Source organism: Tachypleus tridentatus, chromosome 2 (assembly GCF_004210375.1).
Source record: "Tachypleus tridentatus isolate NWPU-2018 chromosome 2, ASM421037v1, whole genome shotgun sequence".
Taxonomy (NCBI): Eukaryota; Metazoa; Arthropoda; class Merostomata; order Xiphosura; family Limulidae; genus Tachypleus; species Tachypleus tridentatus.
The window spans coordinates 42,051,642-42,068,132 of NC_134826.1; the positions used below are offsets into that span (position 1 = coordinate 42,051,642).

Below are 16,491 nucleotides of genomic sequence, written 5' to 3' on the forward strand. Positions count from 1 at the left end.
CAATCATACCACATGGCAGGTTCTGTAGCTAAGTGGTTAAAGTGTGTGCATATGTGTGTCTACACGCACACATATTTATACGTATATATGCCTCTTTTCAGAATTCTTTGAGCATCAGAAATTATAAAACTGATTTCAAATGACAGTAGCAAAATATATTATAAAACTACAAAAATAAAATAGACCATTTAAGTAAGCCTCACCCATGTCTTTATTACAGAAATTTAAATTTCAAAGTAAATGGTTTGGAAAAATGTTATGAAAACATATTTCAAGTACAGTTCGCTAGGAAAACAAGTTTCAACCTACATTTAGAATAACAATGTTATACTCATTACCAGGTTGACTTTTGTTTTTGCACAAAGTAACCATGCATGCTCTGATCAAAAGTTAATATCAGTGTGTTAAAATCAACAACCACATTAAAAATAAACCTTGTATTTCACAAATATTTGCAAATTAATTAACGTTCTAAAAATGTTAGTCAAAATGGTAAATTACTGACACCAGTCTTATCACAAAAGACAATTAATATTTTGAATTGCATGCATCATTATTAATCACCACCAGTTGTATAATTACTGGTTGAGAAAATACACTTGTAATTCTATATAAAACTCTCATGTAACTGAATAGGCATGTGAAAACCAGAAAAGCTAAGTTGCCAAGAATTTGTTATTTCTTTTTGTGTTTCTTATATAACTATGAGATCATACAAAATGGATCATAATCCTGATATCAGTTTTAAATCTATATGATGGTACTTACATCGTACATACATGCAGTAAATACATGTACTATTTACCTTTGTTCTGCAAAGTTTGAGGTCTAGGAGGCAGCTGAAAAAAAATTAAGTAAACAACTTTAAGTACCAAACATTACAAATTCTTACTTTCAAAGTAAGAATAACTATACGAAAACATTTCAAACAGCTAGAATTTTTATTTTAGCAAATGAAAAACTAACTTTTTTTTTTCTTTTGATAAGCATTTTTTATTCAGTGAAAGGCACTAAATAAATTTTTCATACCACATACAAAATCTGGTATCAGTATTTGATAGTGTTTCATCTCTGCTACATAAATGTGCAAAAGCTGTTAGTCAAAATAATGTTAGCGTTTACACAAATATACACAAGTCTTTAATGGAATGTCTGCTCATTTGAAAAAGAGAAAACCAATACTTGAAATTGAGAATTTACTGTTGTTTTAGCACTGAAAGGAGATGCCATTTTCCTAAAAAAATGATAAAATAACACTGAAAAAAGAAATCATGCCCTTTATCATATTAAGAGTATTAATTTCAGCCCTGAAAGAATATGTCATTCCAGCATAGATTACTGGTTGACTTGAAGTATTTCAATACAGTAAAACATAAAAACAATTTGTGTTAAAACTATATGTATTTGTAACCAAAATACAAACAAGTTTTTCCTTAGAAACATACCCTGAAATGTAAGTCTGATTTAACATGAACATCCATACCTTTGACTAGAAATTATGAATGCTAAAAGAACTTCATAGTAGAAAAAAGGTGGATATATATTATAACAGAATAGGCTATATAAGGCTATCTTGCAGGCTTCAGAACTCTATATCCAAGACCCTAACCCAACTATAGACATTCCCAGCAACCAATTAGCAACCCTCATAGAATTCACCACGATAAAGACAAACTTCATGTTTAACAACCACAACTATATACAAACAAATGGCCTAAGCATGGGCAACCCAGTATCACCAGTTCTAGCCAATAGTTTTATGACACAAGTTGAAACACAAGCAATTAACACAGCATTACATCCACCACTATACTGGTACGGATATGTAAATGACACGGTTGTGGGATTCAGATCTACAGAACACATACTTAATTTTTTCAATCACATTAACTCTACATCCCAACATTAACTTCACATGTGAACAGGAAGAAAGCAATCAAATATCATTTCTTAACCTCAAAATTACAAGAACCAACACACAATTCAAAACAGAAATCCACCGAAAAATCACCCATACATATACATATACATTCCTTAGGACTCAGCACATGAAACAAAAACTTAACATACTAAGAACCCAAATAAACACAGCCACAAAACTATGCTCACCAGATAAAATTAACGATGAATTACACAAAATAAAACAATACTTCATCAACGTCAATAAGTTTCCTCCACAGACCGTAGAAAACATTATACGCACACACCTAGACAGAAAGCAAAATCAACCAACAAAAGTAAATATATCTCACGAATCAAAAAAATCACGAAACCATATACTGCTGCATACCATATATTCCCGACATCAGCAGAAAAATAACCAACATTTGGCAAAAACTAGTAACAAAATATGACATTCCAGTTAATACCAAATTTATTCAAAAACCGGGCACAAAACTGAGGTCTATACTATGTAAAAACTACACTGACAAACACCACACCAACATTATTTATAAAATACAATGTGATAACTGCCACGACTTCTATATTGGAGAAACAAGTAGAAAAATGGAAACCAGATTCAAAGAACATAAAAAGTCACCTTCACATGTTTTCGAACACTGCAAGTCAAATAAACACAACATAACCATAGAAAACACTCAAATACTAAATAAAGAAACAAACATAAACAAATGCAAAATTAAAGAAGCCTCACTTATACAACAACTTAAACCCAAAATAAACCAATATAAAGGAATGCCTTTATAACTATATTAATATAATAAAATAAATAAAAATTATATATTCAAACATCTAACACTGCCCTCTACATTCCGACACTCAGTTACACAACCCCTTCCAAACATGTGGTCAGCTTCCGGTCAGTTACCTCCTTCTTTCTTTGTGAACCTGACAATGACCGAAGAAGGTCGAAACGTTGTTCGCTCTTTTATGTAAAATATTTTCTCAACCCAAACGAGCCGTTTTTGCATATATATTTCTCTACAAGTGGGTTTCTTGACATCACTGAAGCACATTTATATTTACAAGCCTTAAAGAAAGACACATATAGAGAGACAAGACAATTGCAGGTTGAAAAAACCCCTGTAATTGTTCAATCTAGAAAAATATTAGCCTAAAGCAGAATATTAAGGTAGAAGATGAAAGTAAAACATACTAAAGGTAAAAAAAAAAAATCTGGACCCTACTGTATCATTTCCACTTGAAAACAAAAATAAACATACCAGATTAAAGCAATATATCAGGTAGTAGTAAAAGAAAAAAATACAATGAAGGTAGAAAAACAAAAACATCTGGCACACATCCAGAAGAACTCCTAGAAGTTCATCAAGTCAGATTGTCAATCCCTAGTTAACAAAGAATTGATGATGAAAATGTATTTAGTCTAATGTATTGTTGGCATTTTTATAAATAGATTCAATGATATCCAACTTGTTGCTTTTTAAACTGTTTTTCCTTAAATTAACTCAGAGAAGGAGTGGAAAAAGAAATAAATATTTGCATACCCTGGAAAAACAGATGGAAGAAACAATAAAAGTAAGAATAACCAATCAAAAGTAAACAATTTTTAATCACAATGAGAGCATTTAAGAAAAACAGTTAGCAAAAGATATTTCTGTACTACAAGTAGGATATCTTTGCACCTAATTTATTGTATAGTCCAAGTTCCAAGTAAAATGGAGTAAACAACTAAATGTTCTCTATAAAAATATAATTTTGATTAGGTATCATGTGTGAAGATGAAAACATTTTACACTTCGATCTAAATGTACTTTATTGGCTATAGTAAATCACATGAACCTTTCACAAATGAAAATTATAACACCAGAAACACATTAATATCAGCATAACTAATACATTGTATGTGTTAGTTGTGTGAAATTACATGTGTGTCTTATATTTTGTAATACAAATCATAATGAAATACATTGTATAAAACCCATATTTTTTCTTACCTTCCTGCTGATATTACGAGGTGCTTCTACTAATGATGGATTGAGGTTTAAAAGTGTATCGTAGTCAACCTACAAATAAACATCGGGCATTTACACGTGTCTACATATCCATTTAGTTTTCTAAACTTATTCTAAAAACATGTATATTAGTAAGATTAATATGTGACAATATAATTTTTAGAAAGCTGCTTTACAGAACAGGCACTCACTATAATTACATTTATACTTGTCTGCATGCACTACAGTTTTGTCTTAAAACAATCAAACATGATAGTATACGTGTGGAAAACATTTTCATAACAAAGGGGGAAGTTATGTGTTCATACATCATACTTAAGTTGCATACCTCTTTCCCTTTTGTTTCTCCATCTTCAAACCATTCCACAGTAATTGTTCCAGTCTTTGCTTTGAAGCCACTAATAACAGCTGAATGCACACGGCCTACACATAAAGCAAGATTATAAACAACCCAGAACTACATTACACTAGTGTAAACACAACTAAAGAAAGTTATAATTTATTTTAAATATATTCAAATTCATGATTATGGATACTCATAATACAGAATGAAAGTTGTACTTTTCCGTATGTAATACTGATCCACAATAATTACAATAATTTCAGTTCTGAATAAAACAACACTACTTCTATACAATTCATGTCTCTAGACTAATACATCGATTTATGTTATCAACTCTAAAGTGATTGATTGGACCAAGTGAAATATGCTGTCTGTTCGAATTATTTAAAAACTTTTTTCAGATAAAAATGGATGTTATTAAATTTTAACATTTTGGTAGTTTGTTTTGGTGAACAAGATATGATATTAACCAACCACATGGCCTTCTGTAATTGTATGCTCATGAAAGTTTTTCATGTCAGGTGTATGTAAAGTATGCTATATCAAGGTTAATGTTTTAGCCTTGTATACATATGCGAATATATACTAGATTTCACTGACTTTAGAAAATAAAAAAGTTTAAAAAATAATCATGGAACATGTGGGTACACGACTCTTTTATGTGGTCCCTAATAAGTTTGGTTTTGGTTGTTTTGAATTTCGTGTAAAGCTATTCAAGGGTTATCTGCATTAGCCATCCCTAATTTAACAGTGTAAGACTAGAGGGAAGGCGACTAGTCATCATCTCCACCCACTGCTAACTCTTGGGCTAATCTTTTACCAATGAATAATGGGATTGACTGTTATATTATAATACCCCAACATCTGAAAGGGAAAACATATTTAGTGTGACAGGAATTCAAACCCACAACCCTCAGATTACGAATCAAGTGTCTTAATCACCTGGCCATGAACTACATTAATTACTGCTGGGTTCCTCTACAAATTTTACACACTAGCAACTCTGATAAATTCTTTACATTAAGTGTTGAGCCAAGCAAATGCATATAATTACTGAATTTGGTGCAACTTGTGAACCTCACGGGTAAGGAACAGTATATAAAAAAAAGTTGGTTATTTGAGGGTTCATCCCATAAACTTTTTTTTTGAGGTTTTAATATAATTCATCTTTTTAAACATTTTTCTCATATCAAAATTAATTTCAAGTTTCTTTGATTTATATCTAAGTTTTCTAGCCTAACTTTGTCATCAGTTTCATTTCCATTTAACATCTTAATTAACCCCTCCTTTAATTTTAACATTTACCAATTTATCTTTCTTCACTAAATATTTTGTTCTTGTGTTTGCTGGTTTGTTAAAGTTATTAATCTAAAAAATCTCCATTTATTCCACCTTTTATAAACACTTAAGATAATTCAAGTTTATTTGATTGTAACCCAGGTCTTCACAAATTCTGGGTACCAGGTCACCATGTTGACTAAAAATTTCACTGTAGCACTTGAAAGTCCAGAACTATTTTGTATTCTCCGAGTCTCAAACCAAACTATTTTTTTAGGGTTTCAATAGTGGATTCAGCACATCTTTATGCTTTTTCAGGAATAAAACTCATCAATTTTGCACCACTTTGTCTTCTTTCTTTCAATTTAGCCAGTCAGTTCATACATTTAAACACAGAAGGGAAATTAATATTACATTAAGCACACTTGGCTCCTAGATCTGAAAATATTTGTCCAAACCACACAAGTTTGATCCAGAACATCAAAACCACAATTACATTCATCACACACCACTGTTTCTTCACTGTTATGACAGGAAATTTGCACATTTTTTGACTTTGTCCTGGTCTCAATCAGTCCCAAAACATAATAAGAAGACTAATTTGATTAAACAATTATTTAAGAAAAATAAATCAATACTAAGAGAAAATGTCTAACAAGCTTATTGAAGCATGCATGTAGAATTAAACAGAATATTAAACAGGTTTTCAAAATTCTTAGACTTGAATATTCTACCTTTTGGAAGTTTCTTTTTTAGTATATAATTATTTGTTGGTAATATTTGCTTTAACCCTAGAGGCAGTTCTGTAAGAATAATATTTAGAAATCAAGACTTGGACTTGTTTGAATTATTAATTTATAGAACCCTTTGCATAATTTTGTGGTGATTGATAAATGTTTCAACTTAGTAATCACCCATTAACTAGTACAAGTAAGAAGCCAAATAGACTCTATCACCCTGTTTCTTTATAAACTGTATATCTGGTTTAACCTGTGATGTTCCAAGCTAAAATTAAACCTAATGAACCAAGTTTGCTGGATGTGAAATAGTTGTGAAGTAACATAATTTAAATAAAATAACATTTTTCCCCCTGGTAACTCCACACAATGAAATTTAAAGTCGACTTTATTGTAAAGTATTGTCAGTAAACTATAATAATCTCTCAATATATATCTATCTATACAAGTATGTAGAAAGGAGATAACAATAAGCACTTATAAACTAGTTCCTTAACAAAGTAGCAGCAATACTAACACAATAAAAAATTAGTCATGATCAATATTTTGTATAAAGTATAGTAGGTGATTTTACAACCACAGTACAAGCAACAATGTACATGTACATAAGTACTACTGCATCCTCTGCTCGGCATGTTTTGTTGTCAAGGGAACAAGCAACAGATCTATAGCACCTTGTCCCCAATTCAAATGTCACACACATACATATTTATTCAAATCTATAAATGTGATGTACACGCAGACACCTGTTTCTGGATTCCACTTTTTGTTTACTTTTATGACTTGATTTAGCATGAGCTGATAAAGAAAACAATACTACTAAACCTTCCTTTTACAAATACATGCTATGTTTCAGTCTCCAGCCACAGCTTTACAATGCTAAAATGATATTTTACTTTAGTCTAAGACTGTTAACACAACAGTTTGATTTCCTTATTGTAACAAAGCAAGTACCAAAGTGCATGATGGGAATAAAACATTAACACTACACTTTAAGTACCGAGTTCAATTTGATTTCCTTATTTTAATAAAACTGAACTACTTAAGAAAATGTAAATGGGAATTAAAAAAAGAAAATATTATTTCATTTTAAAAAATCGATTCAGAATTTAAGAGCTAAGCTTTCAGGTTTGAAATCCACCTGCAAAGTCGATAAATTTAGATAAATCTCTGTTACATAATCATATGTAGTGAAAGAAAACATATTTCCTTTCAAATACATAAAAATTCGAGTTTTGGTCTGATTTCGTTTCATAGAGATTATGTAGTAGTTTATACTGTTGTTGAAAAACGAGACAAAAATATAACAAAAAGCAATTACTTTGAAATAAATAAAGAACAAAGACAGAATTTTAGGTGACAAATAATCTTCTAACTGTTTTCAGTATCTAAAACTATGAGCTGAGTACAGACATAGGGAAAGATACTAGCTTATAAAATTATTTAAATACACAAGTATGTAGACCAATGAAATTACCATTGAAGTATGAATGCTTGCAGTTCCCAAAAAATCATTTTTCAACGTTTGTATAAGCATATGAATATTTATTTTAATACGAATATCACCCAATGAAAAAGTACACACCCAACTTTCACTTTACATTTCAACATTTATGTTAAAAACATATTCCATTTGCTTTGGGATTTTTAACCTCTCTGAATTGAAGAAAAGTATAACATTACTACCTAGATAAGGGATGGGTGATTTACATTTGTAATAACTGGAAACTGTAAAGACAAATGTTTAAAGTATATAATTCTCATTTGTTCCAAATTAGATTTTTGAATAAAGATAATTAAAAATTGTGCAATTTATTTTCTATTATAAATTTTAATTATCACAGGACAAACACATAAACATGTATATTTTTACAACACTGTCATTGTCCCATAGAGTTCAATGTTAAGCATAATTTACTGGTGGAGCAATCATCAAGCTTATTAATTTATTACATTTAATTAACTATTCTCTTATCACACAACACAATTCACAAATGGAATTGTGAACAAAATGGCCATGCTTTTTGATCACCACAATGTGATCATTTAAACAGTCCTTTAAGTAAGTGCATATATTAATCATTTCCATTTTAAAAATCATTTGTTCATATTACCAAGATGACCATAGCAGACCCCCCATTACAAGAAATCAAGCATGCATTGTATGTTTAAATAACTATAAGATAGTTTTACATCAGCATACGAGGTTGTACAACATCATGTTACTGAAAAACAAATTCCAATCTTTGTTATTACAGTCAGACAGAGGTGATTGCTGTGATATTAGTTAAATACCAAATATAATTGACAGGAAAACATGTACAACAGGCATAAAACATAAATATTTATAAAATCTATGATGAATTGTTACTATTGTAATGCTAGGAGTATTAGAAATAAAACTGATGAGTTCAAAACAGGTGTGGAAACTGAGGATTTTGATGTCATGTGTATCACTGAGACATGCTTTCGACCACCAGTTAAGAATGTGGAACTTAATGATAAATAAATATAAAAATTGTAAATTGTTTTGGACACATTATATGCCAAACGGTAATAAAACATGAGGTAACCCATATTAGATTTAATATTTATATCTACAGTGAATATGATAAAGTTGTGGTTGGTGAGCATTTTCTTACAAGCAACCATTGCAGCATTAGGTTTGGGATTTTACTACCTCTAGAACAGAGGACGAATATTACCCCGATTTCAAATTTCAGGTTTGGTTTGTTTTTGAATTTTGTGCAAAGCTACATGAGGGCTATCTGCGCTAGTGGTCTCTAATTTTGCAGTGTAAGACTAGAGAGAAGGCAGCTAGTCATTACCACCCACTAGCAACTCTTGGGCTACTCTTTTACAAATGAATAGTGGGATTGACCATCACATTATAATGCCTCTACAGCTGAAATGGTGAGCTTGTTTGATGTAATGGGGATTCGAACTTGCGACCCTCAGATTATGAGTTGAGTGCCAGGCCCCAAATTTCAGGGAAGCCAATTTTGATGGAAAGAGACATGATCTGTCTCCTGTACATTGGATTAAAGAGTTGGGAGGGGATCTTGAATAACGTGGGATGCATTTAAGAAAAAACTGATATGGTACAGAACAAAGATATTTTCTATATAAAAAAAAAGGGCAAAGGTTTAGTAAAGATTTAAGAGATCATGTCAGGGATAAACATAATAAATTTAAAATTACTGGAAATAAAGACTTTAAGGATTATAGAAAATCAGGACAGCTGGTTAGAAAGGAAGTCAAAGACTGTATATAAAAGAGGATTGGCTGAAAGAGTTAAACAATAAAGAATTATTTAGGTATATGACTGGCAAGTAAGCTGTTACAATGGGGACTGGATCTCTTAGAAATTAGTGTGGAGCTGACCTCAGAAAATCATATGATGGTGAATTTATTAAAGTATATTTTCTTTAGTTTTACAGAGATAAATACAAGTTTTATGTTGCAGACTTATGGGGAGATTTAGATCATTTGATGCACTGGGCCAATAAATGGCAGTGATGTTTAACTATCTGAAATATAAGGTGATGCATACAGATTTTAACAATTCAAATTAATGTTATAATTTAAACAGAAATACATTAAAAACTGGGGTTGAAAAAAAAGATCTTAGTGTTATGACAGAAAAATTACTCCAGTAATTTACACAGTGTATTGTAGTTAGCAACAGGGCTAATAGTAACATCTATAGAAACAGTGAATACAAAACAATGGATATTATTGTTTCCTGTATAGATAACTTATAAGGCCTCATTTAGAGTACTGTACACAGTTTTGAGCTTCCTGAAGAACAACATAAAACTGTTGGAGAAGGTACAGAGAAGAACCACTAGGATGATGGGATTGTCCTATGAGGAAAGACTGAAATATCTTAACTTGTTTTTTTCTGGACAGGAGAAAGGTTAGAGAGGATTTGGTTGAGGTGTTTAAGATTATTAAAGGTATTAATAATACAGATCTATCAAACTTCGTGTTTAGCAAAGATAACAAGATGCAAGAAAACACCTTCTATCATCTGTAAACACTGGCAAAACTCTAGTTTTGGTGGTTTTTCTAATGAAACAGTGATTAGCTTTTTTTTGTACAACAGTTTGAACAAGAAATCAATAATTTCCTGAAATTTTATTTTTGGTGGTAGACACACATGGGGACGTAAATTCAAATTTTGGCAGTGTAAGAGTTGTGTGCATTTTATACAGTATTACTTTTCAGATAGGATGGTCTGCTTTAGGGATGAGCTGCCTTCAAGGTTAGTAGAGGCAGAAAGGTTAACAGACTTCAAATAAAGATTGAATGAATACATGATTAGTAAGGGGTGGTTAAAGCTGGGAGCTGGGATGATCATTCTTGATGGCTAATAAACCTCTTTTTGTTCCTTTAAATGTTTTTGAATTTACAAATTTATAATGCTGAGTTTTAAATGTCTTATAAAATTACTCTAATGTGACTGCATGATATTATGTACTTATGTCTTCCCAGGTATAACACATTTTCAATATTAAAAAAAAGGAATAATATGAGTTTGCCAAGATTCATTTTGGTGTTTGTTTCATTAATGAAGCCAAAGAAATGATGAAAATAATTATATGCCCCATTAAGTGCTCTTCAAGCATGACTGACTACAGCTTTGCCATAACTCAGAAATAAATGTAACACCCTGGTGGATGAAAGTGCGAGTTATTTACTTGAATTAAAAAAATGATAATAACCAGAAATCATAAAGTCTATGTTTCAATTACTGGACATTTGGAATAAACAGAAGCCATAATTTTGATAAGTTGATTATTGCAGTGATTCTAAAGATTTAAACTGGATACATTTGAATAACCTGAAAATAATAATGCAAAATTATAATGTCAATATATTGGATAGTTAGAAAAATTAAAAACTATAATAATCAACAACACTAATTTTGATTAGTCAATTATTTTCAATGGCATTAATCAATTTTACAGTTTTAATTGACCAATTATATCAATTAATTGTATTATAGCCCAACTTTACTAAAAACCAAAGCCTCCTTTAGTCATAACAATTAGTCCACTTTTATTAGCAGCCCATCCAACCTGCATGTGTATATACTCCTGTTGATTTTCTGATCAGAAAGACAGCAAAATTAATTCAATTTTAATTATATTAAGCAAGTTTCTCCCTTTTCTTTTTTACTATTCAAATCATGCACTTTATATTACTGACCTCTAACATATCTTTCATAAGAAATGACCCACATAAGTTACTACTGTTATAGCTTGACTTACAATAACGTTTTATACCCCAGAAGAGGAGATTGCTTATAGATAAGTAGTGTTTGTTAACATATATTCAATGTATTATGTGATTTATGCTAGTGATAATAAATGATAAGAATAAATGAATATTTGCTAACAGACACCTACATCCAACATAAAAGATAATGTTAAATTGATTCCTCACAAAACCATACAAACTATTTACACAAACCTTGGGTTTGGCCTCACTTTAAAATACTGTGTATTGGTATTATTTTGTATTTTAGCTATGAAATGATACTGACTTACTAGAAACAGTTCAGATAAGTCTATTTGGATGAATCCAAGGATGACAGGGTTACCTGATGAAGATGGATTATTTGCTCTTGAGAAATGTAAGATATAAGGTGATAATTGAAGTTCATAATATATTAGCCAGAATTTTGATAGGATAAAAGACCTCTGATTTCTGTATACTAAATTCAAAGATAACAAGATGCAAGAAAACACCTTGTATCATCTGTAAACACTGGCAAAACTCTAGTTTAGGTGGTTTTTTAATGAAACAGTGATTAACTTATGGAATATTTTTTTGTACAACAGCTTGAACAAGAAATCAATAATTTCCTGAAAAGTAAATGTTTTTTTTTTCATGATGGTAAACACACATGGACAGCTTGAAAGCCAATATCGCCCCCTTTTCCTTATGTCACACTAAATGTGTGGAAGTGGTTTCATGAGCAAATAATATTTAAGTTCCATTTACTTATAGAACTGTTAAGCTGAAAAGTATAGAGATTATAACATTGAACAAAATTGTAGTGACATTAAAAAGATGTATGCTACTAGGATGCTAACAACTTTTAATAAGCCTACAAAAATAAATATACTGGCAAAAAATAATTAGAAAACTACCTAACTTGTCAATAAATACCAGTCACCATTTTCAAGGGTATGCTAATTAACTTCAGAAAATCACGGTCATATAATATACAAAAATGGTCACATATATACAAAGTGGTACATATTTTACAAAAGTAATAAAGGTTTGTAACCAAATGGTAAAGAAACACAGTAAAGATGTCAATAATTTTAGTCTTATCTCACTCACTGTTATGACTTATCAAAGAGCTAAGGCCTACATGCAAAGTAACATACAGTTTTTCCTTTAAGTTTTTTTGTATTTAGTAACACAAATTTTTAACCAAGTTTAATTTCTCCTACATAAAATAAGTTACAATTATTATATTCTATCTACAAACACATATCACTCAATTTTTCCAGGGGTAACCTTGTGCCTTAGGGTGAACAAGACCATTTCATAATAAAGATCATGGTTTGGATCCAAAACATGGTAGGAACAGTTCATACAGTCATATAACAAGTGGAATCTCAAAGCAGTTTACCCTTTTGAAAGTGTTTAGGATGTAGGGTTTTATATCAAAACATCTCCGACTTGTGTATTTTTCTGACATCATGAATAAACTTTTTTTTTTTTTTTTTTTGCAAATTCCTTTCAAGTGGTTTTTTTCTCTAAAATAGAGAAATTGGTATCCACTGAATACCATTCTGATAAACTCTGGATGAGGCTTAACTCCCCAAGTTTCATTGTATCCCATGTCTGAAATTGAGTAGGAAAAGCCATTCCAATACCTTAATTATAATGAGTATCTAAAGGTAAGACATCTCAACTAAAGAAAAGTCTCTTGCAGTTTTAAATCATTAAAAACATGTTAGTGACTTAATTAGCATTTTTCAAGGCACTATTAATAATGCTATGACAACATGGATAGGTATTAGGCCACCTACAACTGTTTTACTACTACTTTTGACTCTTGGTAGATGTAAACAAACATATAGCTTGAGGTGTATATATATATATATATAAACATACAATTTTACTTCATGCTTTTTCACAGACTGAAAAGTTGAACTCTACATTTCTTATCTTCTGATATATTCAAAAATAAATATTTTGAACCCAGCATATGATGTGGACAAAGAAGCCAAGCTGGATTTTTAGTGCTGTCCTTTCACAAACACACCCCACACCCCATCAAACTAATCAGATTCCTTATTTTCCAAAATTTAGTAATTCCTCCTTTTAACCTAAAATGTTGGTCTCCACTGCTGCTAATAGAAACTCATTCCATAGATAAACACTGTTGTATAAAAAAAAAAAAAAATTTAATGTTATGGACTCTGCATTAAGCACAAAACGTTTAGAAGACTTTAATTTACCAATTTCCTGGATGTTTTTGTAAACTTGAGTAAGGTTCCCTTTTCTCAGAAGGAAATAAACAGAGATGTCCATCAATCCTTGGAGTCATTTCATTAGTTCTCATCTGAACACTATCCACTCTTGTTTACCCTAAATCCTAATTTGTAAATGACTTAAATATGTAATTAATAATATTTTGGAACTCACTTTCTTAATCTAGTTCATGTCATAAATGGCAGTTTTTATAAAACTGATGATATAAACAGCACCTCAATCACTATGTCTGTTGTACCTCAATTGGCCTGATAAACCATGGTAAATGGGCAAAAGCCCTCTTCAGTAATGTATACAGCATATACAGTGTAGTTAACATGTTATTACATATTCTCTGTGCTTTCACTCATTTTCACTCCAGCTGAGTCTACACAGAGATTTGTTATAACAGATAAGTAACAAAAATATATTTTGATGTAGCTATCCTATTAAGCAACAGAGCACTATCTTAATAACTTGTGTGACTTATCTACCTTCATGGAAGATTCATTATTTCATAGCCATGTTGTTGATTGGGCTCATATCTACAGTAAGGTGTGATCCAAATTCATTACTTTGTATTTACTTAAATTAATTTGTTCAACTTGCCAACTGTTCCAAGTCATTCTTTAACACCTCAATATAGCAAAAAATAACCAAAAGTTTAATTAATGTTATCCAGAAACTTTACTAAGTGCACACGCATTAAAGTCATTAATATGAATAGGAAAAGTTATTCTGATAAAATAACTGTAAAATTGCCTGAATGCTTCAGATATGTAACATTTGTTTGTATGAATAATTTACATTTAATTAGCTTCCACTCTGTGTTCACTAATACTAACATTAAATCAACTTACCATCTGACCGTTGAATATCAACATTCATTCCAACTTTCAGTGCTCCAAATTCGCCATCCATTTTGAAAGAATAATTCCACACCAAAGTCAAAGAACTATTAACAGTATTACAAATTAGTTATTTACTTTATAAGAGTCTGGTTTATTAATGTACTCACAAAGTTTGTTTGAGTATTTCGTTAAGGATTTCAATTCGTTATCACTGATTTAATAAATTATACTTATAAAACATCCCTGTTAATTTGTTTTTATAATCAAAAGCATAATGTCACTGTCAGTATCAAAATAATTAATTAAAATTTAGTTATCGGGATATAATTAACGTTATATAGCTCTCGAGTGTTTCTATTTTTCTAAGTTCTAAATAACGAGGAACAGCTTATAAATGTGAATTACGATATAGAAAATAAAAATAAAAATCACAACAATAATTTAAATATAAAACAAGCAATAGTTAATAACGATAGCTAATGAAATCATAATCATATTGAGAGCTTAAACTATTAAAGTAAAGTAAACAATAATAAATAAGGTAAATGTTAAACTGAATTAAGTTTACGCACCAGTACTATTAGTAGTACTAACAGCAACACTAATAGTGTGGCATTACTCGTCGCACTGGATACAGTGGCTAAATCGCCTTTGCACCATCCGCTTGTTTGCCTACTTCATATTGTACTTGTATCACTATATTCCAGTTTTTCTTATTTTCATTTGCGATGTTTCAGCAACAAACATGTATTTCAAACCTGTTTACAATACATCAAGTAAATTCCACAGTACATAAACTACGTGTACAAATTCATTCCTTTAGTGTTAATAAACTGACTTTCCAAATACTCCCTACAACAAATCAAGGTCCCCTGCCCGCTCGACTCGGATACACAACTGAAAGTATCATTTCCCTTTACCCAATGTTCAATTTCCCAGTTTAGCCAGAAGATGGCCAATTAACAAGGCTGTTTGTAAATTTCTAAATGTTCAATATTATTTGGTAACAAGACTGGTGAGTGCAAAATGTTATCTAAAATATTGATATTTTTCGCTTATAATGCCAACGTTGAACAACCAAGAATTAGTTTTATCAGTTGTCTACCTAAAAAGTAAAAAATTAATTTTACAAAACATAAATAACAGAATGTTATATTGATGACTTTGCAACTATTCATCAGGTGAAAAACGAAATTTTGTAATAAACGTTCAAAACACATTAATACATACAAATATAAAATCGGCCTCAGAACAACATATTACAGCCCTTTATTATAAAATGGCTTTTCTATTTCTAATTATCACCATCCTTTGCTAAATAACAACATTTTCAGATCTTCAGTGTTTTTATTTGACTATAACACAATTAGTGTTTTTTTTTATATAAAGATACAATGTTTATATTTACATTTAACTTGTTTTTCTTAATGATTTTATGGTATTTTGTCTTGATATTATTAAACATATATATACAGTACCTTTTATCGTACATCCCATTATACTGTTATTGCTCAAATCTATTCTTTCTACGCCATTGACGGTATTAAAAAATACATTTTTTTATGGATAGAATGCTGTAACTAACTTTTGGGATTTTAACGCCGATGATTAAATTTAAAGCAATTACAAAACATCAGTATTAAAAAAAGCTGTAATCGTATTATATTTTCATTTTACGAGAAGTTAATTCCTTTCTAACCACGTTATATGTGTATACGAGCAATCTCCATAATGTTTCCACCATTGTTGTTTATTGTTAAGCTCAATCCTAAACAATTGGCTATCTGTGTTCTGTTGACAGTGATAATCAAAATTCAGCTCGGCATGACCAGGTGGTTAGTGAGATA

The 16,491-nt window shown here is 30.5% G+C and overlaps 1 protein-coding gene across 2 annotated transcripts in view; it reads right to left on the reverse strand.

The window, feature by feature from the left end:
- LOC143241886 (kinesin-like protein KIF2A) overlaps positions 1-15,549 on the reverse strand; it is a 55,837-nt gene extending 40,288 nt beyond the window's left edge. The window contains exons 1-5 of one of the 2 annotated variants that reach the window (XM_076485199.1): positions 15,217-15,549; positions 14,654-14,748; positions 4,264-4,358; positions 3,918-3,986; positions 806-839 (exon numbers count right to left, since the gene is read on the reverse strand). In XM_076485199.1, coding sequence (XP_076341314.1) covers positions 806-839; positions 3,918-3,986; positions 4,264-4,358; positions 14,654-14,714 — 259 coding nt within the window. In that variant the 5' untranslated portion in view covers positions 14,715-14,748; positions 15,217-15,549. The remainder of the gene's footprint in view (positions 1-805; positions 840-3,917; positions 3,987-4,263; positions 4,359-14,653; positions 14,749-15,216) is intronic. The other variant, XM_076485202.1, reaches the window with a different exon arrangement.
- Between the last annotated feature and the right edge of the window lie 942 nt (positions 15,550-16,491).